At 37.5% G+C, this 25,338-nt stretch overlaps 2 protein-coding genes across 3 annotated transcripts; both read left to right on the plus strand.

Moving 5' to 3' along the window:
• The first annotated feature begins 5 nt into the window (after window positions 1-5).
• matk (megakaryocyte-associated tyrosine kinase) lies at window positions 6-14,110 on the plus strand. Of its 2 annotated transcripts, XR_013296358.1 has the most exons (15): window positions 6-82; window positions 168-212; window positions 1,101-1,214; window positions 1,318-1,433; window positions 1,693-1,912; window positions 2,260-2,353; window positions 2,419-2,484; window positions 2,635-2,734; window positions 2,879-2,963; window positions 3,806-3,879; window positions 3,961-4,162; window positions 5,161-5,247; window positions 6,165-6,393; window positions 12,611-12,724; window positions 14,094-14,110. XR_013296358.1 is itself a non-coding variant. In XM_077583292.1 (13 exons), the coding sequence occupies exons 1-12, from the start codon at window positions 204-206 to the stop codon at window positions 6,378-6,380; spliced, it is 1,383 nt and encodes a 460-aa protein (XP_077439418.1). In that variant the 5' UTR covers window positions 66-203; the 3' UTR covers window positions 6,381-6,420; window positions 12,611-12,641. The 2 variants fall into 2 exon arrangements, 1 of the variants encoding a protein (XP_077439418.1); XM_077583292.1 differs by lacking the exon at window positions 14,094-14,110 and having other exon boundaries at window positions 66-212; window positions 6,165-6,420; window positions 12,611-12,641.
• Window positions 12,438-25,083, plus strand: rx1 (retinal homeobox gene 1). The gene is made up of 5 exons (XM_077583297.1): window positions 12,438-12,535; window positions 12,611-12,724; window positions 14,094-14,424; window positions 20,180-20,424; window positions 21,857-25,083. The coding sequence occupies exons 3-5, from the start codon at window positions 14,121-14,123 to the stop codon at window positions 22,307-22,309; spliced, it is 1,002 nt and encodes a 333-aa protein (XP_077439423.1). The 5' UTR covers window positions 12,438-12,535; window positions 12,611-12,724; window positions 14,094-14,120; the 3' UTR covers window positions 22,310-25,083.
• Window positions 25,084-25,338: the final 255 nt, after the last annotated feature.

Raw genomic sequence — 25,338 nt, forward strand, 5'->3', positions numbered from 1 at the left:
CTCCTCCGACGAGTCCCAACACAGAATGTGATGGCATGCTGTTAAACATTTTATTCCTGAACAAGCTCTCTGTCTGCATCAGGTAATAAAACACTTAGAGCACAAGATCCTAAGAAAGCTTTCCGCCTCTTACTGGTAATTTTCTTTCTCTCCCCCCCCCATCCCAGGCATTCAACAGAATTCCCAAACCTTCTAACCTGCTCATGGCAAAAGTAGGTACCACTTTTTATTTGATTACTGTGGACAAAATTTCCAATTCAAGAGCATCATGGTTAACATCCAAAGCTACATAATTGTCAATAGATTTGAAAAAGTGGAAAGTTATTATTTGTAGTTCTTGTAATTGCATATTTAGTGTGACTACCGAACTGTGCTTGTACAGTCCCACCCCCATTAAGGTTTCTATTTCTATGCACTGAAAAAAAAATCATTAGTTGTCCATCTACTTTTCTAACAATATTGGTATGTACTTGACTGACTTTTATATCATATTTATATTTCTCAAGGAAACATATTTTTTAAAATTTGTGAAACAGAATCTGTTTACATTTTTGTAAATGTGCTTATGGTAATATCACATGCAAATCTGTGGTACAAACTAGGAGTGGGAATCATTGACTGTCTTGCGATTCTATATATGTGCAAAGTCTGACTCGCTAATGCTAATTACTACTCGCGGCACTTTTATCACTCAAAAGAACGGCTATCCATACAAAACGCTTCAGGAATGTATACAGAGAAGCATCTTAACATTACTCACCGGCATATGCTCTTCCTACGCTGCAAAAAAAAAAACTAATTTTATTGGAATAACTTGTTTGTGACTTTTCCTTCTACTCTCTAATGTGGCTACAACTTAACAGTGTATCAGAACGCGCGGAACTACACTGCCCCTAAGTGGCCAAATCGTGTACAACATGAACGGCGCTCACAATAAAGGCACACACAATCAAGGGAAAGACAGTATAAAATAATTTAAATAAAATACATTTTGGGACTTAAAAAATTTATTCTGAATCATACTAAATAAGATGATGATGTTGGAACACTTAAAAAAATAAAATAATTGAGGGTCATCACTTCTGCTTGATACTTTGCAGATGAGCTGGACCACCGGTACGCAATGTGTTGCCAAGGGAGACCACAGGAAGCCCAAACCTGGAGAGCTGTTGTACCACAAAGGAGACATACTCACTATTGTTGCCATGACCACGGTAAAAAATAATAATAAAAAAAAGCGCTTTATTGAACTTCTCAAGCTGTCAGCCTAGAATCCATTAATGAGCCTTATGCGGTAGCATTAATATTTTCTTCTAGAGTAAGAGATGCTACAAAGCCAAGCACAACTCCACCGGAGACGAGGGGATCATAAATGGCGCCGATGTGCGGGAAAGAGAAGCTCTGCGTGTGGATCCAAGCCTCAGCCTCATGCCGTACGGGAGTTTTGACTCACACTGTGGTCTCACATCATAACTTCCTGTATCGTTAAATGTTACAAGTTGAAGCCATAATTGACCTTTTACAGTTGGAATCAAACCTCGGAGTAGATTGAGAGAGAGGTTGAAGTAAACTAAAAATAGGCGAGGGACTCACGTCACATGACTTGATTGCCACTCAAGATGATCTGTTCCAAATACCCACAAAACCTTCAGGCTTGGAAATTAACGTGCTTGTCCGGCTGTCATCCATCAGATGGTTCCACGGGAAGATCTCGGGCCTCGAGGCGGTCCGCAAGCTGCAGCCGGCCCAGGACGGCCTGTTCCTGGTGCGAGAGTCTATCCGGCACCCTGGCGACTACGTGCTGTGCGTCAGCGTCTGCGGTCAAGTCATCCACTACCGAGTGATGTATCAGGACAACAAACTGACCATTGACAACAAGCAGTACTTCTACAACCTCATTGATATGATAGAGGTAGTTTTTTTTAAATTTTTTTGTATTTATGCCCCCAAATTTTTTTTATCTCCGAACAGAAATGACCATTTTTACTCTGCTCTATTTTCTGCTTTTTTTTTTTTTTTTTTTTGCTTTACACTACACAAAGAAAATAATTAAATTGAGGTTATTTGCAGCTTACAATCATGCAGTAAGAACAACAACATGACCCAGCATTATTATTTGACCATATTTGGCAATGTGACTTATTTATAACCTCTAAATAAGGAACACAAAAAAACAGTGGTGCCAAAAGAGGAATAATACAACGTGATTTTCATGTGTTGGAAGTCACCGTTTGACAATTTGTTTCCCCCTCTCTGCAGTTCTACTCACAAAACAAGGGCGCCCTTGCTCAAACTCTACTGAACCCAAAACCAAAACACGGAGCTAAGTCGGCTGAGATGGAGCTGACGAAAGGTGGGAATGAGAAATGTGTCTTTTTCAAGTAACCACTGATTTTATAAGCGTCTCCACTTTTGTAGCTGGATGGCTGTTGGACATCAGCGCACTGAACCTGGGACACATCATCGGGGAGGGGGAGTTTGGTGGTGAGCTTTTTTCGACATTTTCTCAACATCAAATGACGATAAAGGCATTTATAATCTCTTTACACTTTTAAGTGCTAATCCAGCTAGTTTCCAATTACTGTGAGTTTTATGAGTAAATCTCACTACCTATTATTCCCGTGTGTCCTCCAGCTGTGTTCGAAGGCGAATATTTGGGCCAGAGGGTGGCGGTAAAGACCATTAAGTGTGATGTCACAGCTCAGGCCTTCCTGCAGGAGACCACAGTGATGACGTGAGTCTACTCTAGAGACGTCCATTTTTTGTTTCGGTCAAACATTCCCAACTCAATTTGGTCATACTGAATTCACAGCAGTTCCGTAAACACGTGGAATTTTTGATTGTTTTAACTTGGCTTTGTTTGATTGGCTCCTTCCAGGAAGCTACAACATGAAAACTTGGTACGCTTGCTAGGTGTCATCCTGCACAAAGGGCTTCTCATTGTCACAGAGCTCATGAGCAAGGTACGTACGTCAGCATGTACAAAAACAGCACTTATAAAATCTCATAAAGTTGTGGGAATGCTGAAGCATTTTTATTCTCCACGCGTTTTAACTCCCACATAATAATTCCGATTTACACTGTTCAAATTTGCTTAAAAAATTCACGGGGTATATATAGTCTGATTCCACATTTCTTACAGTATCCTCACAATTTAATGTTAAATATCAACTTTTCCCCATTCATTTTCTTTTTTTTTTCTTCTGGAGAGCTCAGTATTGTTCATTCGGTAATTTTACCGATTTGACATGTCATCATCATTGCTCTCTTTTTTATTTTTATTTTTATTTTTATTTTTATTTTTATTTTTATTTTTATTTTTATTTTTATTTTTATTTTTATTTTTATTTTTATGTGGGTGAGTATGTGTACGTGCGTGCGTGCGTGCGTGCGAGTGTATTCATTAGTTCACCTAAAACCTATTAAAAAATCCGATACCGTTCACCTAAACTGAACACTTCCCCATTCATTTTCAATGGGACAGACATTGAACTTTTTTTTTTAAGTATCACTTTCCACGCCCACCCCCATACATATAACTTATCATCATTACCAGGTGTCTGATACTGCTCAGTGCTGCAGTTGGTAAAGTGCATTGTCCAGTAACCGGGAGGTCATCATTTCATAATTTATCTCTCAATCTTAGCATTCAGCTTTCAGCATTCCCACGCAATTTCACCAGTTGTGAAAGGGGTTGATCATTCTAGTTGCGATCAATAATTGTCATAATGCTAACTGAAAACCGCCTACACATCCATACTAGATATAATTATCTGACTTGAGTGGATTTGTATTTGTGTTGCAGGGAAATCTGGCAAACTTCCTCAGGACAAGAGGACGTTCACTCGTTAGCGCCGTACAGCTTCTTCGCTTTGCACTGTAAGTTTTAGATGTGTGTGTGTCTCGGCTTTTAAAAGTCTTTCCATGACATGCTAATCAGAAACACTTGTGTATGCATAGCGACGTGTGCGAGGGGATGCAGTACCTGGAATCCAAGAAGCTGGTCCACAGAGACCTGGCGGCTCGCAACATCCTGGTCTCTGACGACGACGTGGCCAAGGTCAGCGACTTTGGGCTGACGAGGGCGGCCTCGAGGGTGTCGGATAACCAACGTGCCAAACTGCCTGTCCGCTGGAGTGCCCCTGAAGCGCTGACGAAACAGGTTGCCGATTACATGATATATAAATGCATCGTCATACTAGTAAATAGATTCGATACAAGGGCTGCATGAAAGCTTCGGTCTGAGAGGTGTTTCTATTCATTTGACCTTACAAGGGCAATCATGCAATACGGTAGCGTCCATAGTCTCTTTGTAATTTAGCAAATAAATGTATGTTTTTTCCTCTTATTTAATACACCCTGTCTCCATATTTTAGGGTTTATTTAAACAGACCCTATTACATGACTTAGGTACCTGAAATGCACAAATTCAATTTAACTCATTCACTGCCATTGACGGCTATAAACGTCAAAAATTAATTTGAACTATTTCTATTAGTTAAACATTTTTTCCACTTTTGTTAACAAGAGAAAACCTAGATTTTTTTTATTGTACATTTAAAACAGATATGAAATTTGTGATTAATCGCGAGTTAACTAATGAAGTCATGCGATTAATTACGATTAAAAACTTTAATCGCCTGACACCCCGAATTTTTAATAATCTTTTCTTATTATTTTTTTTTTATTCATTCACTGCCATTGACGGCTATAAACGTCAAAAATTTATTTTAACTATTTCTATTAGTTTAACATTATTTTCCCACTTTAGTTAACAAAGAGTATGAAAACCTAGATTTTTTTTATTGTACATTTAGAACAGATGTAAAAATTGTGATTAATCGAGAGTTAACTAGTGAAGTCAGATGATTAATTACAATTAAAAATTTCAATCGCCTCTTGCCCCAAATTTTTAATAATCTTTTTTTAATGAATTAATGGCAGTGAATGAGTTAATTCCGAACCAATCTTTTGCTATTGCAATATATGTTTTAAATTGTTTCTTTAATACTGTTCTGACAACTAAACTTGAGCGTTATCTTTAAAAAGGCAAAATTATTTATACATTTATTATAGTGAATCTATAGATTGGGTATTGTTTTTTTTTATATGCAGCATTTAATGCATTTTTATGTTTCCTATATTTTCCCCATTATGCAGAAATACTCCACAAAGTCCGATGTTTGGAGTTATGGTGTTCTTCTCTGGGAAATCTTCTCCTATGGTCGCCAACCATACCCAAAGATGGTATGAAGCCTCAATGTAATAAATGCAATATGTCCATTTTCACATAGAGACACATGTATTAGCTGAATGGACGATTACTGTCATAATTTCTCAACACAATACTGTTCTGTATGTCATTCCTTCCTCATCTGGGTCTCTGGTGAGCTGCTGCTTATTCTAACTGACTTTAGGCGAGAGGCGAGGGTACACCCTGGACTGGTCACTAGTCCATTTTTGAAAACAAAAATACTAAGGGAAAAAAACTGATGTACTGTAATGAATGTAAATACTAGGCAAAGGTCCCAGAAGGAAATGAACAGAACACTGTTAACCCAAATAAATTATCAGGAAAAAAAAAAAAGGTGAGGTAATCGGTTGCTATTTTCATAATCTGACATAAATTATTATTAATTATTGAAATTTTATTTAACCAGGTAAGGAAACAGAACAGATTATCATCTGTAAAATAAAGTTTTTTTTTTTTTTTTTTTACAAATTAACAAGTAAAATAAATTATGAATCATACATAAAACAAAGCGTAAAATAATGCATTACATATATTAAGTTTTATTTTTAGTATGTTTTATATAAAATTTATTTTATTTGTAAATATGACCTTTTTTTTTAAACAATAGAAACAAGATTTGATCACAAACTAGAATTTTATTAAGTTACAGTTAAATTCATTTAGATTTTTATAGTATAGTTAAATTTAATCAAATTATTAGTACAAAATACAAATTACTCATAAAAGCCTACTAAGTTACGCCAACTTCTAAAATGTAAGTTAGTAGTAGTTTTTATAAAATTTTGATCATTTTGAATGTTCGGGTTTACAGTGTAGAACACAAATAGTGTACTGTATATTTAAGTGACTTTAATTTAATTATCTTTGTGCCTGAAGTATCATTCCTCTCTGTGTGTCATGGATGCCGCAGTCTTTGAAGGAGGTGACGGAGCGGGTGGAAGGTGGCTATCGAATGGAGGCACCGGGGGACTGCCCCCCCGCCGTTTACGCCCTCATGGCCATTTGCTGGGCCAAAGAGCCTCGCAGAAGGCCCACTTTCCACAAAATGAGGGAGAAACTTGAACAGGAGACGGCTAAACGCAGCCCTGGTTATGAGGCAAACCGTCAAGATGGAGTCGGGCGCTGATCCGGACGTGGAGGTGGATATCCCACTCTGTGTTTAAATTGTAAATAAACTTAATCTGTGTTGTTATCAGTCTTGATAACCTACGACAGTATCTGTGGGACTTAAATGCATATGTCGCCCCCTCCCATGTAATGAAATGTTATTTTGCTGCCGGCCCACAAGCAATTTAACTTGAAGTCCCTTTTGCTGGATTGTTGTCACATTGGATGAGCACGTTGAGGAGATTGAAGTCAGTGTAAGCTCGGTATTTGTCTCTGTCCCGCGAGACGCAAACCCAAATTGAGGCTTGATCCTCATCACCCAATGAACCAGCGTCCTGGAGCATTGCTACAATCTGCTCTGTGATTTTGTTTTTTTTTCTTCCTCAAGGCCCATAATGGGATGAGCTGCAATTTTCCACACAAGGATTTACTATAAAACCAAATGTTAAAAAAAAATGATGATGATGATGATGATGATAATAGAAGATTTGATGGGGTTTTGTGAAGGATTTACTTTTGCTGGTTGTGTACTGGTGTGTGTTTTTGTGTCACAGGACATACTGGTGCTTTTATCCCATTGGCCATATGTTAATCCATATGTTAATCTAATACCTTCTAAGGTGGGCTTTCTGTTTGACTCTGACAGGCAACAAGCTGTCTAATGACCATCAATTGAAAGACAGCAATGGAACCTTTTCACTAGTCTTTTATGCTGAATCTTCATCGCTTATCTTAATTCAATCCACTTTCTAGCTTTCAAGTACATTTTGATCAGGGGTGTCAAAATGAGTGCATTAATTTAGTGTTCCTTTAACGCCATACATTTTTTTTAATGTGAGATTAATGACCGCCCCTTACTTGGAAAGCCTGTACAACGCAGCAGAGACGTCCACGCCAAAATGTAGCAGTAATAAATGTAATAATATTGCATATATTTGTGGAGACTGGGGTCAGGTTGTATTTTACAACTTTAAAAATGTGCAGAATTTCACAACTTACTTCATGATAAAGATTAGATAGCTCTTAATATGAAAAGAAGCTGTCACCAATGTCTTACAAATGAAATTATGCCCTCTAGTGGCAGAAAAATGACCAACACAAATCAATATTACGCTTGTTTTTTAACAGTACAGTACAACTTCTAAAATGTTACTAAATGTTACGAATTATTATGAAATTACTGTATCAATGACTAAAAGATGCAGCCATATTTCTATTAGTTAAAATTTTCCCACTATTATGTGAACAAGAGTATTAAAAATCAGAAAAAAATATTTCAGTGTACATTTTATTGTACATTTAATTAATTATTGAAGTCCTGTAATTAATTAAAAATGAATATAAATAAACTAAATAAATAAAAAAAATACGATTAAAATTTTTAATCGCCTGACACCCCTAGTTATCATTTATTATGAAACATACTATTTATTCAATTTCACGGTTTCAAATCCACATGAGCAACTTATTTGTTATTCTCCGACGACTGCTTTCAACTTGCTGTCATGGAGTCATTTAGATCATTAGAGTGGAGCAGTTGCATAGATTACCTGTCAACTAACCGCAATCCCGCTAAGAACTGTATGTTTAGCCTACAACGCGTTTAGTAATTAGGTCGCGCTCTGTGCCGCTGAATTTATTGGGGAGTGGCTCGATTTCTATTCAAAAGTGCTTTGCAAATCATTCAAGTAACGCAATGTCTTTTTTTTTTCTATACAAAAAAATAATTTTACAAAAAAAAATGTAATTAAATAATAAATGCATAAAAATGATTAAATACAATAAATAATTTAATGGCCACCAAGGTCAAAAGGTTAAGAACGCCTGATTCAGATGTGCATTTATGCGGCAAGACTCTGCCTTTGTTGGTTAGTAGTCCATGTTAAAAGCACTGGTGAATCACATGACCATCACCTTCGCTACCTCACTCTTCCCTCCTCTTCCTTCATCTGCCATCCCCCCACAGCCTGTCTGTGCTCCACTCGGGGGTAAGCTGACACTGCGCATTTACACGTTAGCTGCTTTTACCTTTAATAGGATCAGGGCGACTTAGGTTGTCATTTGATAAAACCAAGCAGCTTGAAAACTACACTGCTGGCCCCTTAGCCAATTTATGCACAGGATAACGGGCAAACAGTGGAACAGTAGAAGGACAAAGATTTGTAAGAGCAAAATTGGAACGGGATAATCGCCGCAATCTTGTTGTGACTGAGGGAGTTGAAGTTTAACTTGCAAACATTATGCTTCCTTCCGTACTAGTGAATGGGAACATAATATTTTAGCTATCATACCGAATACTTTTTGTTGAAGAAATGTCAAATTTAAGGGGAGATAGTGGTAACCAGGCTGCCGGGTTTTGTGAAATATGAGGTATTGATGGACTTTTTTTTCTGTATTTTATGTCTGGATGGCGGCAGGAAACTTCAAAACGACCAACAGTTTAGCAGATGGTGAACTATTCTTCTGTCTGAAGTTTGCTGTAAAATTAAAATATATATATATACCATCCACCGGTCTTTAACCAAATCACATAAATTTGTCTTTTAAACATTTGCTTATTGCTAGCACACTATGCAGAAGGCCATAGACCAGCTAATGAAACTAGCAGGACCGAACAGATTCATTCTGTTGCCTGAAGTTTACTGTAAAACTTAACATAATTAAAAATAATAATACCATACACCTGTATTTAGCCAAACAACATGAGGTTGTCTTTTGAACATTTGCTAGCTTATTGCTAACATACTATGCAGAAGGCCATAGACCGGCTAATGAAACTAGCAGGACCGGACCGATTCATTCTTCTGCCTGAAGTTTACGTAAAACTTAACTTAAAATAAAATAAAAAATACCATACAACTGTATTTAACCAAACCACCTGAGTTTGTCGTTTGAATGTTTGCTAGCTTATTGCTAACACACTATGCAGAAGGCCATAGACCAGCTAATGAAACTAGCAGGACCGAACAGATTCATTCTTTTGCCTGAAGTTTACTGTAAAACTTAACATAATTAAAAATAATAATAATAATACCATACACCTGTATTTAGCCAAACGACATGAGGTTGTCTTTTGAACATTTGCTAGCTTATTGCTAACATACTATGCAGAAGGCCATAGACCGGCTATTGAAGCTAGCATGACCTAATTTTAGCTCTTTGGCGTAGCAAACTAATCTCTAATGAGGTTAATGGAAAGTACATCATACACAGGAGGATGCATTTAACTCACTTGTTGGCGTAACACAATAAAGACAATCACTATCTTTCTCACTTGGCACCAGCCACAGTTTTTAGTGTACCATTTGTCCATCCGAGTAAACACAAGAGCAAATCGCTCGTAAATGTTCTCTCTTTAACTTTATCTTTAGATTTGTTTGAGGTCACAGGAAATCTCTTTAGTGTCTTTAGAGTCATGGCTGATTTCTAGGACACTAAGCTGGCATCAGCTTCTTCAACTCTGTGTCCTCCCCTTGGCTAAATCAGCCACTTTTGTACTTGTCTACAAAGCGCATGCATACACACAAACATAATCAGGCTGTCTAGCTTTCAAATTGTCGTCAATGGAACCCGTGGAAATGTATAATGCGTTTACTTTCAGTTTTATCAAAACAACAAAAATAATATATGAATAAATATGATAGCAATTTGCTTACCTGACTTCCATGCTGGCAGTGCGGGTTCAATTCTCCCTTAGTGACGACGTGACTGCGAATGGTTGTCCATATTTTTAGGTGAAAGTCACCTGCGACCTTAAACAAGATGAGAATAGATAAATGATGAATGGTTAATATCTAATATTGATGATGCCGTGCCTTTTTTGTTGTACTTGTCAAAGGGAATGAAGCCATTTTCAACACTTATGATTGGTCATTAATTTGTAAAAATAACAGACCCATGTGGGGATAAACCAATAGTATAGATTTGTGAAAACAAAATTGACCACATTTGGGCGTGGGAGGTTTTGGCTCCACGCCTTCAACAATCTCTTCGTTGAATACAAAATGCACATCCTCTTATAACTGGGCTGTGTAATTAACCAATCACATTCAAGCTCATGTTAAATGGGAGTCAGCACACACGCCGCCATTTAAAAGGCCATGATCAACCTCAAAGTTTTTTTTTAGTTTTTTTTTTAAATCATGTCTTATGTTTATAATAAATACATTGCAAAACCTAACTGCAGTATTTCAACACCAACTCGTGCTGGTGCAGCCTTATTGCATGAACTTGATGAAATATATAGACTTAACCAAATCAAATATTCATATCACAAGCCCACCCAGGCACTGTACATGTTTTTTTTTACATGCCGGACTGCCATCATTCAGGAGGAGCTCGGCAGGTCTCTTTCTGTTTAATACCGTACGTCACTGAACAGCTTACATAGAAAATACAGTCCTCCAGATTGAAACTTGAAAAGCTCTCAGGTCGGCTACTTTAAGATTACCGGCTCTTCTCCGGGGTTCAAACTAAATATGGCGAAGCTGCCCTGAGCTACTATACTGCCCATATTGGGAACCTCGGAACGAGAGGAAATACAATTGACGCAATTCAACAGTGATGCTATCTCTTATGTATATTTTTTAAATATTTAATACAAATTTTGGATCCCATTGTGAACTAGACTAAGTGCAATTTCTGCAGAAATTGCGTGGAAATGCGGAAAGCTGAATGCTAAGCTGAATGCTTATGAAGTAAATTGAAAGATAAATTATGTGAAAATGTCAAAGTATTAATTGTAGTTGAAAGATAAATGAATAAAAAGAACACTTGAACCCGGGAGGCGTGAATTTTTTTAAGCAAGTTGAAATTTATATGCAAAAGTGTTATTTAAAAGTACCCTCCATTTATTTAAATGGAGATGTGGAACTAATGATATCCAATGGAAAACACTCAATAGCGCCACCTAGTCATGCAGTACCCTCCATTCATTTTGATGGAAAAGTGGAACGCTTGACAGTCAGTTATATACCTTAGCATAATTGCCATGGATATATTTGCAAAGTACATTCAGAGGTGGGATTCAAACCCACGACCTACTGGTTACTGGAAAGGGCAATTTACCAAATACGCCACTGAGCAGTTTCAATCAGCTGGTAATGATGATCAGTTGTATGTATGGAAGCGAGCGTGGAAAGTGGGACTTGTCAGTCCCATTCAAAATGAATGAGGTAAAGTTGATATTTAACGTTAAATTGTGCAAATACTGGAAGTAATGTGGAATCAGACAATAACTCTTTGACTGCCAGACGTTTTCAGAAAAGGAATGCCGTGGGTGCCAACCGATTTAAGCATTTTTGACTGATCTTTCAAGGTCCACAGAAAAGTATGTGTTTGGACTATGGAAACACACATACTACCAAATGAAAGATTGGACTCTCATCTTTCATCAGAAAAAAAAGTTTGTTTCTACCTTATTCCGTTTTTCAGTAATCAACAATAGAAAATGGTTAGTTTCACCTCTGTTTTGAAAAAAAAAAAAAAAACGTCTTTTAACGTCTTTGGCACTCCATAGGATTTTACTAAACGTTATTTAACGTTTTTGGCAGTCAAAGAGATAAATACCCCGGAAAGCATGAACTTTTGAAGCAAGCAAAAAAAAGAATAAAAATCACAATAACATTCCAGCATTCCCACAATGAAATTTGTAACAGTTATTGTAGTGTTAGAAAAAAGTCAAGTAATTATATCGACATAAGTGAGGGAATTTGTGTCGTTTGTGTTTTGCAGTACCACGTTTGTACAGTGTAATGCTTGTGTCCCAGCAAATCACTCATAATGCGTTGAGACTCAAGTGTCCGAATGTCAAAGTTTCTTTTCCCTCGCCGTTTAACACAATGGCGTCCGGTGGTGCCAAGTGAAAACTTTCAGCGCATCTTTTGTCCCAAAGACAAATAATTTCTCCAAAGAAAGTCTTGAGCCGGGCTTCATTAGGCGAGGCCTCCTCCCGAGGCCGTGAATGAAATTGACATTTAATACAATTAGTTGAGCAGAAAACAGCTGCCAATCACTCTTAAAGGGGAAGGATTCCAATTAATAAACCCTCCTGGTAATCCCCTTGTTTCACCTCCCACCATCCTTGTCCGCCTCTCCCTCTCGTCTCCTCCCGCCTCTCGCTCACTCTCCTCACTGCAATGCACGCTAGCTGAACTCCACTGCCAAAACTTTCTAGTACGAGCGTCTGGCTGCGCTGTTTTGCATGTTATATATATATATATATATTATTTATTTTTTTTTGCTTCAAAGGGGATGCAAGGTGAACACAGGCTGCAGAGTGAGAGCGCACAGTGGATCCCGGAGGAGTGAATGTGGAGGAGAAGAGCGTCAGTAACTGAGCAACACGTTTACTTGTAACAGCAGGTAATGGGCTTCTTTTTGGACCGCTACTTTTTTCTCTCATGTGAGATCATGAAGGCTTCTTAAGTTCTACTGAGCATACATAAGAGAAGTAAATTGCATTGGATTGAGTATTAATTGAGTATACTGTACTTGAGAAATGTATTTTACTAACTGGCGTGTGATTTTACAACAGCAATATATTATTCCTATGTATGTATGTACTGTACAGGCAGACCACCCGGAGGCATAATAATTTTTATTTTTTCAAAGAACAAAAATAGTAATATTCAAATGTGTTTGAAGATTACAATTGAAGAATTAAAAAAATAATCAATATTAAAGTATATCAAGCAAACAGAAGACTAGCATAAAGTTTATTAGATGTTTAAAAGTATATTAGAATTTGTATAAAAGTACATACAGTAAATAATTGTCATATCAAGTAAAAGCAAAAAAGACTAAAATTTATTTGATATATAAAGACATTTTTGAATTAATTTTTGTTCACATAAATACAAAATTGTGCAAAAAAAAAAAACTATTTAAAATGAGTCAAATGTGTAAAATAAAAAGAAAGGCTAACACTTTTATATAAGTTTATATTCAATCATACACAAAATAGTGTAAATAAATTGTAAATCAAATCAAAAGAGACTAAAGTTTTTTTGATGTATAAAGACATTTTGAATTCATTTTTGTTCACATAAATACGAAATTGTGCAAAAAAAAAAAGATTTAAAATGAGTCAAATGTGTAAAATAAAAAGAAAGGCTAACACTTTTATACAGATAGTTTATATTCAATAATACACAAAATGGTGTAAAGAATTTGTAAGTTCAATCTTAAAAAGTTATATTAAGTATGTAAAGCAAAAGAAATACTGAGTTTATCAATGTATAAAAATCTTTGGAATTAATACTATTCAAATTTGTACAGCATAGTATGTAGAATAAAAGTTTAAATATAGTTTAAATTGATAAATTGCAGAAGGAACGCTATAATTTCAGTCTCTTTGAAGGCAACACCTGAAAAAAAGACATTTATTTATATATACTAATATATAGATAACATTCTTAAAAATTAATAAAATAATTTTTTGGGGGGGAAAAATATTCATAACATTCTGTAAAGTCAAATATATATCTTGATAGTTTTGTGGAGTTGGATAAAGTTCTGGCTGGTCTAGGTCCAATTTATAAACTAAAAGTCAACAGTGAGGGTTTGCGTCCAAACTTTGAAAGTGGAGGGGATAGACTTTAGGACCCCCCGCCACAGTGCCCAGCTAAGCGGGTTTAGACGCACGTCAGGCTTCCTCCGAGGTAACGAGGTGATCTCTGACCTCCTATTTGCGCGGCGTCGCTCAATTAGGCCTCCTCCCCTCTGACCGCAGGAGCCGCTGAGGGGCCCACACGCTCGGATGCATTTATCACTGGATACCATGAGCATGGTGGACGACAGCTGCCTCTCGCCCAGCAACTTCCACGACCTGGCCAAAGGCGGAGGCGTCACCGTCGGGGGCCACGTCCACAGCATCGACGTCATTCTAGGATTCAGTAAAGACCAGGATTCCCTGCTCGGCCCCGCCGGGGTCCCGGGGCCTCTGAAGGTGGGCGTCGAGGGCTTGGCGGATTCCGGGAAGCAGCACGAGTCCCACCCGTCCTACAGTGGCCACCTTGGAACCCTTCAAGATGATAGCTCGGAGCAGCAGCACCAGTTTCAGGGTGAGTGGATCTTCACACAGTGTGGAACGTACAGGACACTTACTGAGATTGGAACTCAGTCAGTCCTTAGTTTCAAAGTCCAAATGTGGATGTGGCACATAACAGGTTGAGGAACCATATTTGGGAAAATTAGTTGAAATGGACCTCACCATAAGGCATTAAAAACCATGTGATTTCTACCAGCCAATCATTGAAGAAGCTAATGAGACTCATTCAAACTTAATATAATACTAGAAAAATTAACTGATCATTTTACCGTATCGCCATGAAATATGTTTTTTTAAAATAGAGTTTAGTTTGTTCCATGAACATGCTCATAACTCAAAACACTCAAATCATCTTTTCCCACTGAAATGAAGGGAAATTGCACTAATCTGTTCCAGTCTTCCCACCAAAAAAAAACTACAAAAAATGTTGTGATGTGTATTTTAATGAGATGTCATATTGTACTTTATAACAATGAAAGTAATGTAAATATAATTAAACAGGTTTTTGTGCAGATTTTTCTGGTGTTCCCGCAACTCCTGGAACTTTCTAGTGCTTCACTACTCGTTCTTCTTCGCAGAGGATAAAGACTATATGACAGTGCTTATATTCAGCATTTTGACGAATATTAGCATAGGCCTGACGTCCAGTAAAAGCTCAAATTAAAACTATTAACTTCAAGGAAGTATTTATTTAAATTTTCAGTTCACTTTATAAGAGATGACCGGTGACCGTTGGAGCTCCCTGAACTTGTAAACTTTAATTATTTTGTAAATCGGAAACGTTGTTAAATAAACATGCTTAAATATTTTGACAAAGAGTAGAAGTTTGCATATATTTCTTTATTTTGATGCAAATATTTTCCCTTTTAGTAAAAGTGAATCTCAGCTTCAAATATCAGTTATCGGCTACCTTGACTGATAATAATCGGTATCGGTATTGACCCTGAAAAAACATTGGACTATCTCTATTATGTTGTGTGTCTACATATGTTGCTGCACCGTTTGTGTTCAACCCGTTGCTTGAATTGATATGACGCCACAAAACAACAAAATAGAAGCTATTTAGCATTAGCATTAAGCTAGCAGACTGAAATCTAAGACATGTGGTTGTATTAAATACACAACATTTGTTTTATATTTAGTTTGACAATAAACTTAAACTCGGACTGGTAATAATCTTGAAGCCTCCTTTTTGAAGAATTATGCACTATTTGCCCAACTGCTGCTTGTTGTGAATCTTTCTTAACTGAACGTTTTTTAAACCTAGGGAAGATTTAAATTCACTGATTAAATGTAAAAAAAAAAAAATTTTTTAAATGTAATCTTCAATTTATGTCACCAGTGTTGACATGTTAGCCGATTTCAAATCATCAACATGTTTCGCCACGATGTCCAAAGTGTTGCATGAAATGAGCTGTGTGGGCTGAGATTGGGAGATAAATCACAGAACAAGATGGCGCTGGGGGTTTATGACCCCAAAACCCAATCCCATCTCCTTGTGGAATTCCCCCCCTAATCTTCTCTTGTGTGCAGATTAGAATGCACGGGCCTTGGTTTTGTTGTCGCCGTTATGTTATGTCGATGTTTACCGTAATCTGAAGCTTTCTTCACGTTTAACAGGAGGTTGATGACTTTGTGGCACAGACATGACAAATATTAATTTCCATGAATTTGGTTGGAATACATGCACATGAAGAATGATCGAGATTCTAATTCAATTTTATCCAAAAATACATGAGTGTTTTCAAAAATGTTTTTCCTCAATCAAGGGTTTGATTTCTAGAGGAAAAGGAGGCGTATAAAATGTAACCGTAAGGTCATTCTAGCCAATCAGAAGGCTGAAGAAAGTTGCTTCTATAAAAGGCACAATAACAACACTGGTGAATGTGACTTTTTTTTTTGTATTTTAGATATAATAACTAGTTAAAATCAGTCGAGTACAGACCTCCACCAAGGCCGAAAAATCTTGAAATTAATATCCATCGTCTTGATGGTATTGTTCCACTCCAGTCCAGTGGGTGGCAGTAATGTGCATTATTTTCACTCAACTACTGCATATTCTTAATCTGCTGGTTCACGGCCCCACTTAGCCCCAATGCAAGCAGACTGTAACATAATTAATTCCTTGATCCACGTATCTATTTTTTTATTTTCATACTCCTGTTTTTAACTGTGCCTAAGCACTTTACTGTTGTCTGTCTTGTTTTTTTTTTTAGTCTTGCCAACACCTGGGAGTGTGAGGAACGGAATTTCGATTGCTTTCTATGTCTAATACATGTAAAGAAATTGACAATAAAGTTGACTTTGACCTCTATCCAGACAGGGTGCCACTAAAAATTAATGAGTAACTATGTCGTTTTTTCTTTGTAATCCAATTTGCGGAATAAACTAAACCACCAACAAACATCCGTCAAAATATATCTACTTTTAAAAATCAACCAAAAAACAAAATCTTGTCTCATTAGGATATAAAAATGTAAAATTAAATAATTAATTAATTAAATAAATACATTACTTAAAAGGTACGCATACATTAAAAAAAATACAGGAGGATGCCCATCCACAAGGTGACATCTCTCAATTGTATACAACTATCCCGTTATAATGTTTCACTCCAGACCTGTAGGTGGCAGTAATGTGCATTACATAGTGGTAGTGAACTGCTACACACAACAAGCTATTTCATTGTAACTCCATTTAATAGAGCATACAAAAATGTACAAATAAAATAACGTCTCATGAGGATATAGCATTTTTGTGAAAACGGTTTAGTTTTACGTAGCATAGTGACCCAAAATGCATAAATTTAAAACACCTCACGTAAAATGTCACATTTTTAAAACTACTCCATGAGACCATTTTGCCATGACTGTCCATCCACAGCTATGACATCACTCCTTTGTACAGTATGTAACTGTCCAGTGAAGTCAGGCCACTTCCCCTTGGATGAGCAACTTTTCCCAAATTGGGTGTCATTCACCCCCCCCTGCCTGTCCCAAAACTCCCCACTTCCCCTCCCGTGTGCGCTGGCTGCTAAACAGTGGGCAGCCTTCAGACTAGCGGCTGTGATGGGCTGACAGGCACAAGAGCTGGTCGCTGAACCACACCCGACCTCGGGCCTTTGTCCCAGCCCGGCCTTTGTCATGGCTGCTTAATGAGAGCTCGATAAAGCAAGCTCCGCATCCAGCATTGTCGCCGCCCGCGCTCCAGCTCGCCACTTGAAAGAGTACCACGACCCCTCCTTTATGCGCGTCTCATTCACCGAAAACAAGCCGGCTGCTACATGGCCCACTCGTTTGCTTTTCTAAACAATGATGTCATACAGGCTATGAAGTGAACGCAATCGGCAGTTCATTTATGACTTCTTGTGAACTACCTCTGTTACAAGGCAGGTGTTCTGCCAAGGCACGTACATATTTTACATTATAAGTAGCGACGTGACAAGTGTCTGCCATCTTTGTGAAATTTCAGTTCATAGAGAATGATATAAAATTTTGGTTTCGGATATGCCATAGTAACTAAAGATTTGTTCTTGTATCTGCACCTTTACTCAGATCATAACCAAACTTTTATGGATTCTTCCTTGGCTAATCAAAGTCACCGGAAGAAGTGAAAGGGCAAATGAGACGATGCCATCTTCATTCTGGCATGGGGGTCAAGATCCATAGTGACATTCAAATCCGAGATTTTCAAAAAATAGCGGCCCCCTCAACTGCAGATGGCCGAGGTACATTTTGGGGAATATTTTTACATATATATTTTTATTATATTATATATAATATTTTTAACAATTTTACTGCCAGATTCCAGAATATGTCAAGTGAAAGTGCTCCTGTTTTGGTTAGCAAATGAGTTTGTTCACACTCAATCATCCAAGAGCGCATTCAATCTATGACTGGAGATTGTTGAAGGAGTCCCTTATTCAAGGGAAGCATTTACATGTCTTAAGTCAGTGATGGCAACTGTTTGAGGAAATGTAGCAAACAATGCTAACGTAAAAACAGTAAACCAGGTTGTACTTTACAGTAAGTTTTTACTCCAAAAGGAAACTAGATTTAAAGCCAAAGAGGTTATAGGTCCATTTAAAGCCATATAAGAGTTTGTAACTCCTTAATAGCGTCATTGAGACCTTTATGCCTAGCTGAATGTATTTCTTATTATGTAAGATAATTCAGTTTCATAATCATGTATGTACATTAGTTGCTATCCAGGCCACAGCATTTCATTTGGTCAGTTTTACTTTAGGAGCAGATAAAGGGTGGAAACAAGTTTAACAAATCCGATTAGCAGTGTTTACGAGCCTCATTGAGGTTGAGAGGATTGACGGCTTCACTCATCTACAGTAGCTTAATGATGCATGTGTCCAACTAATGGCTGCTTGTCTGGAATGCACGCGTTACATTCTTCAGTTCTACGAGGTGTGTAAACCTGCACGATCTAGAGCCAATACATAAGCTGTGTCGTAAATACACAAAAGACCTCCATTTATTGTTAATAAAACCTTTAATTCGATGAATATTTATAGATGCACACCTTCCATTTTAACTTTTTTTTTGTGTTAAATTGAAAAAAATTATTTTTTCTGTGATGAAGTCAATTTCTGGACATTAGGAGCAGCAAAGAATATCGCTTAGTTTCGAGTGACACTGAGAGAAACTGTCATTGTATAAATGTTTCTTATCGGGGTAGTAGTTTGGATTAATATGCAACTGCACTGATGTGATACAATTCCCAGGAATTCCACCTCTTTGCCACTCTGCGCTTCTTCCGTTGTCTCTGCATTTCTATTGCAAGCTACTAATTACACTTGGTGATATCAAACACCTGTTGTCAATTTTGCCTTTCAGCTCCTTGGTAGACAAGTTGTACAGAAAGTACGGAAACATTGAACTTTTAAAAGTTAAGAGGTCAAATTAAGTTATATATATATATATATATATATATATATACTGTATATATATATATATATATATATATAAATATATATATATATATATATATATATATACAGGGTGTCCATAAAGTCTCTTTACCATTTAAAAAAATTATTAAAAATGCAATTGATTAGATATTTTATTCAGATTTGTTCTATTGTATTCAGTGTTTAAAAACACACACAGTGTTTATCATTACTGACCTTAAGCAAAGGATTACTGATGCCATTGCCACAATTGATGAGGCTATGCTACAGCGAACATGGCAAGAAATCGAGTACCGTCTTGATGTGCTTCGTGCAACTAATGGTGCCCATGTAGAAGTGTATTAAAAGAGGTAAAAAAAAAAAAACTTTAATAAACGCTGAATACAATAGAACAAATCTAAATAAAATATCTAATCAATTGCATTTTTAATAATTTTTTTAAATGTAAAGAGACTTTATGGACACCATATATATATATATATATATATATATATATATGTATATGTATATACATATATATGGTGTGTGTATTTAACATAACCACATAACTTTGCCTCATGACTAGCTTAACGCTAGCACATAATGGGACATGCCATTGAAAGGCTTAGGAAACTAGCACTGATATTGTGATCATAATTTTTTAATGAACATGTATTTGAACAAAAATGTGACAATGTTTTTATAAAATACTGAACTTCACAGTAGCATTTTTTTCTATTTGAAATTTTTTGTGTGTTTTTTTTTTCATTGATGATTTGAGAATGGAGCACGGTCACGCACCGAAATAAAGCCGCCAAAGAGTGTGACAAAAATCTAATATGATTAAAATCCTCGTGTGTTTGTTCAGATGCCGACCTGTTTACCAACAAGTGCGAGGAGGAACTGAGGAAGAGCGTGGAGAGCGACGAGGGCAAGTCACCCGAGCCGTGCAAGGACGACCAGCCCAAGAAGAAGCACCGACGCAACCGTACCACCTTCACCACCTACCAGCTGCACGAGCTGGAGCGTGCCTTTGAAAAGTCTCACTATCCTGACGTGTACAGCCGCGAGGAGCTGGCCATGAAGGTCAACCTCCCCGAAGTCCGAGTTCAGGTAAGGTCCTCAATTCGCCACATGACCAAACCCCCGAAAATCCATACATGCATGTATTGCCGAAATTTAACCCGGTGTCCGAACACTGAGTAAGGGATGCCACATGCCACCAAGCACACTTGCCAAGTCAAGCGATTATACCAGACATATTAACCTTTAATGGGTTTCCGGTCTCTCCAGTCGCTGTGATCCTCTCACATCGAGAAGTCATATCTGAAGTCGGCGTAGCGTGGCTGATAACGTCGGACCGAGATTTTGGCTGATCATATATATAGATTCACTCTTTGTTTAGTTCTAGAGCTGGGTTCAAATTTTTAAAAATCAAATAATCGATATCAAATTGATTTTCTTTTCAAGCCTGATATCGATTCACAAAAGCATGAATTGAATTATTTTAATATCTTTTTTTCCCCATAAATTCTTAAGAAAACACAATTTTAAGGCCAATTTTTTTTTATCTTACTGTTTTCTTGAAATTTACTGTTCACATGAATTTAAAAGTATTTTATATATATTTATGAAATACCTGAAATATTGCACTTTAAGACAATTCAGAATCTTTTTCATTTATATTTGCATTTATTGAATTAGAATTATACAAATATTTTCATCTCATCTTTGCTGATGTGTAACACTTAAGTGATTATAACAAGTTCTGTTCATGAATAAACTAAATCATTTAACCAGTTACTGCCTCTACAAAATTTAAATTGGAATTTAATGTTTGTGGAGTTTTTATCATGTTCTTGCTATGTAAGAAGAATTGATGTTCCAAAATTAATCAATATCAGATTGAAGTGAATCGAAGAAAATCTCAATCGAATGGAACTGAACTCATGTGAATCAAAATTGAATCGAATGAGGAAATTAGAATCGATAACCAGCCCTATTCAGTTGCATGAGTTTGAACAGATTGACAAATAAATGTTGATGTAGCTACACATAAAGGCTGAAATCTGATTGGACGGATTTTTTTTTTTTAAAGGGATACTGGTACTTGACTCATTTAGCTATTTTCAGCAGTAAAAAGTTAGCAGTTTGTCCAGAATGAATTTCATAACTAGATTATTTTTTTGTATACAATGAATACCTTTAAAAACTAATTTTCCACTTGCTGTCGACTAAAGATGACATCACCTGTGCGGAGGAAGTAGGTAACAACCAATCATGGCTCACCTGTTTTCTGAGTTTGGTCAGCAAACTGACCCATGATTGGTCATTATTTACTTCCTCAGCACAGGTGACGTCATCTTCAGTCGACAGCAAGTGGAAAAATTAGTTTTTAAAGGTATTAATTCTACATGAAAAATTATCAAATTCCTTCTGGACAAACTATAATTTTTTTACTAGTGAAAATTGCTAAATGAGTATCCCTTTAACATCCATGTGAACTACAAAATTAATAAATTAATACAATGTCTTCACTCTCCAGGTGTGGTTTCAGAACCGAAGAGCTAAATGGAGGCGTCAGGAGAAAATGGACGCCAGCACCATGAAGCTCCACGACTCGCCGATGCTGTCCTTCAACCGACCGGCGTCGGTCCACACCACCATGGGACCCATGAGCAACTCCCTCCCCTTGGACCCGTGGCTGACCTCCCCCTTGTCCAGCGCCACGCCGGTCCACAGCATCCCGGGCTTCATGGGCCCGGCCCAAGGCCTCCAGCCCAACTACCCCGGCCACGGCTTCCTCAACTCCAGCCCTCATCCGTCCATGGGGCAGGGAATGCAGAGTATGGCGCCGCCGCCTTACCAGTGTCCGGCGCCGTACCCCGACAAGTTCCCGCTGGAGGACATGGAACACCGCAGCTCGAGTATCGCTGCACTGAGGATGAAAGCCAAGGAACACATCCAGTCCATGGATAAAACCTGGCTGCCCATGTGACTAACACTGAGTGGTTCCTTGGAGTGCTGACATTACCCATAATGCAAAGGAAAATGATTCAAAACTGAGGATTTAGGGACTTTCTTTTTACGTTTTTATTATTTGTCTTTTTTTTTATACATCTGAAGGACATATAGTGGATGACTAATGTTTTTCAACTGCCCTTTTTGAATGTGCGGCAATATTTTATATATTACCATGACTCCATCTTCATAAGTCAATCGAATCCGGCTACTGTATAATGTACTTTCTGCTGTTAACCCCCCTTTCTTTCCTTTTCCCTCAAATCTTTTTCCCCCCACAAATTAAATCAAATTGCCAATTTGTTAATGAGCTAATCAGAGTATAAAGTACAAAGGAGTATTGGGGCCACACTGAGGAGAAGTTCTGTAGAAGAATTTGGATCCGAACTTGCATGCATGTCTGTTCTCCAAAAATATACTTATTTTTTTAAGGGCTGTTCGATACCACTTTGATCCCAGTGCTCGATTCTTCGGTAGTCACCGATACAAAAACCAAGTACCGATACCACAAGTACTTTTGATACATATAATTTCCCCTCAAAAACAATGACATGTCATTTTAAAGGAAGACTTTTATATCCCAATATAGCATTTTTTCATATTTTTCCTTGCATGAAATGAATCATGGACATTTTCAAATTTCTAGTTCCTGATCGTAAATCCGCTACAAGAGAGCAGCAAATACTAGTATCGGCTTCTGTCGTGAGAACCGATACCTTGAAATAACGGCTGGTGTCGGTATTGGTCCCTACTTTTTTTCCTCATAAAGTTAGGAATTTAAAAAAAAACGTTATGGATTTATAGTTCTAAAATAACTTTATTCTCGTGATTTTCTTGGGATTAAAAAAATTAAATAAAAATCCTTGCAAGATTTTGACTTCCCCCTTACTTTTTAAAAAATTATTTCTTTCCTCTAAAAAAAAATCTTACTTTACTTGATAAATAGTACTTTTATTCTCAATATAAAAGCTTCATTTTCATAAAATAACAAACATATGCCTTTTCCCCCTCCATGAAATAATTTTCCTTATAAATTTATGACTTTCTATTAAAAAATAAAATGTTTTTAACAATAGCATTTTCTCCCTAAAATTACAACTTTATCTGTTTAAAAAAAAAACTTTTCTCCCCATGAACGATCCAACTTGATCCTTTCTCATAACCTGATTTTTTTTAAGTACTTTTATCTAATATCATTAAGACTTTTTGATTCTTTTCAGTTTGCGCTGATACTCCGTTGTAGCTTTGTCGCTCAGATTTTTTCCCGCCCAACCCTTAACTTTTAGAGTTGATGAACACACCTGTACGTTATGGTCTTGGAAAAAGTACAACAGTTACTTCAATCATTACATTGAACGGCAGAATAGATTACTAGTGTGGTCCCTACTCCAAACGGTGTTGGTGCATTTGTGCCTACAGCTCACAGATGGCAACAAAAAAAAAAATCCCCCCAAATTTGACTGTAAAGTCAATAATCGCTCAAAGGGCAGTAATCCGAGGTAAAATGGCGCCTTCTAAATGGGAATATACCAAAAAATAATCATGCACAGTTGCTTTGTGGGTGTGCTGTCATGCTTTAACGAGGGAGGAACGGAATGTAGCAAGTTTTAAAAAATGAAGAAGGGGGCTGTGGGGGGGGACACAACTGTTTTTCTTAATTTCTTGTGCTTGAGTGGCTGTTGGAGGAGAAAGGCTGTTGGCAGCTCAGTGTTGGGTGGCTGCGCGTACGTGCGGGGCAGCACCGTGTGATGCGTCACCCCACATAGTTCAGCCTTTGTTCGTCACAATTGATCCAAGTGCATTCTCTTTGTTTGCACTTGAGGGACGGGTGCGGGCGGGGCGGGGGGGGGAGGGGGGGACGGGTCTCAGGCAGCGCTAAATAGGCCCTTGTAACCATTTGTGTTTCTTTCTCAATCAAAGGAGGGGAAGCATCAATTGGAGCTGCTATGATCATTAGTGACGCTATATTGGTCTCGTCCATCTGTCTTTGAGTTTGGCTTCCAATTGAAAAGACGCTCACCTAAACACTCATTTAAAGGGGAAGTCAACTCGGATAATATGTCTAAACAAGGCGTGCTGATTAATATTGCGTTTGTGCAATATGAATTAAAGCAGCAAAATCCGCCTGTTTGTGTTCATCGAAGGGGGGCGGCCATTTTGCTCGGCGAACGACCAATCACAGCTCAGCTTGCTCACATCACATGATCAAACTCAGAAAGCAGGTGAGCCGTGATTGGTTGTTACCTGAGCAACTGTGATGTCATTTTCAGTCGACAACAAGTGGCAAAATTGATACAAACAGGTGGATATTGCTGCTTCATTCATATTCCACAGTGGTGCCACATATTGTAAAGACCATTTTAGGTTGACTTCCCTTTTAATGGTTTGGAATATAACTATCAATCAGCTGCTCATTTTTGCATTGTATAGTTTTTGTTTTTTGTATTGCGGGTTATTGTTGTTTGGACATCTGATTGGACCTCAAACTGTGGACAAATGAGGATTACCTTGCACAAATAGAGCTTCCTACATGTGTGATTTGGGACCACGAATAAGCCAAAGGTTACGGACAAAACTGCACTAGTTTTTTTTTAATGCCACAGGTTGTTTTTTTTACCCTGTGATGCTGTTTTGTTTCTAGCAATACATGTCATAGTGATAGACATCTTTCCTTTTGTCTGCAACATCGAGATGCATATTCTGGAAAGACGTGAACAAAGATCTACTGGAAATAAATATAGTTTGATAGAACATGTGTCACTGCTTTCTCACTTTCAAGTTGACCCGTGTCCCCATTCCCACAGTTTTTCCCCCCAGTAAGTCTAAAGAGCAATCCAAGATTACAAGAGAATAATCGTTATCATCTGACATACATGCGCGGAGACATTTTTCTTTCTTTTTCCTTGTGCTTGTCACTTGTGCTCCAACTCCCTCTGTGTGTGTGCCTCCCCTCTCTCTTCTTTTTTTTTTCTTCCACCCCTCCCAATCCTCCATAGCTGGATGGCA

Source organism: Vanacampus margaritifer, chromosome 13 (assembly GCF_051991255.1).
Source record: "Vanacampus margaritifer isolate UIUO_Vmar chromosome 13, RoL_Vmar_1.0, whole genome shotgun sequence".
Classification (NCBI taxonomy): domain Eukaryota; kingdom Metazoa; phylum Chordata; class Actinopteri; order Syngnathiformes; family Syngnathidae; genus Vanacampus; species Vanacampus margaritifer.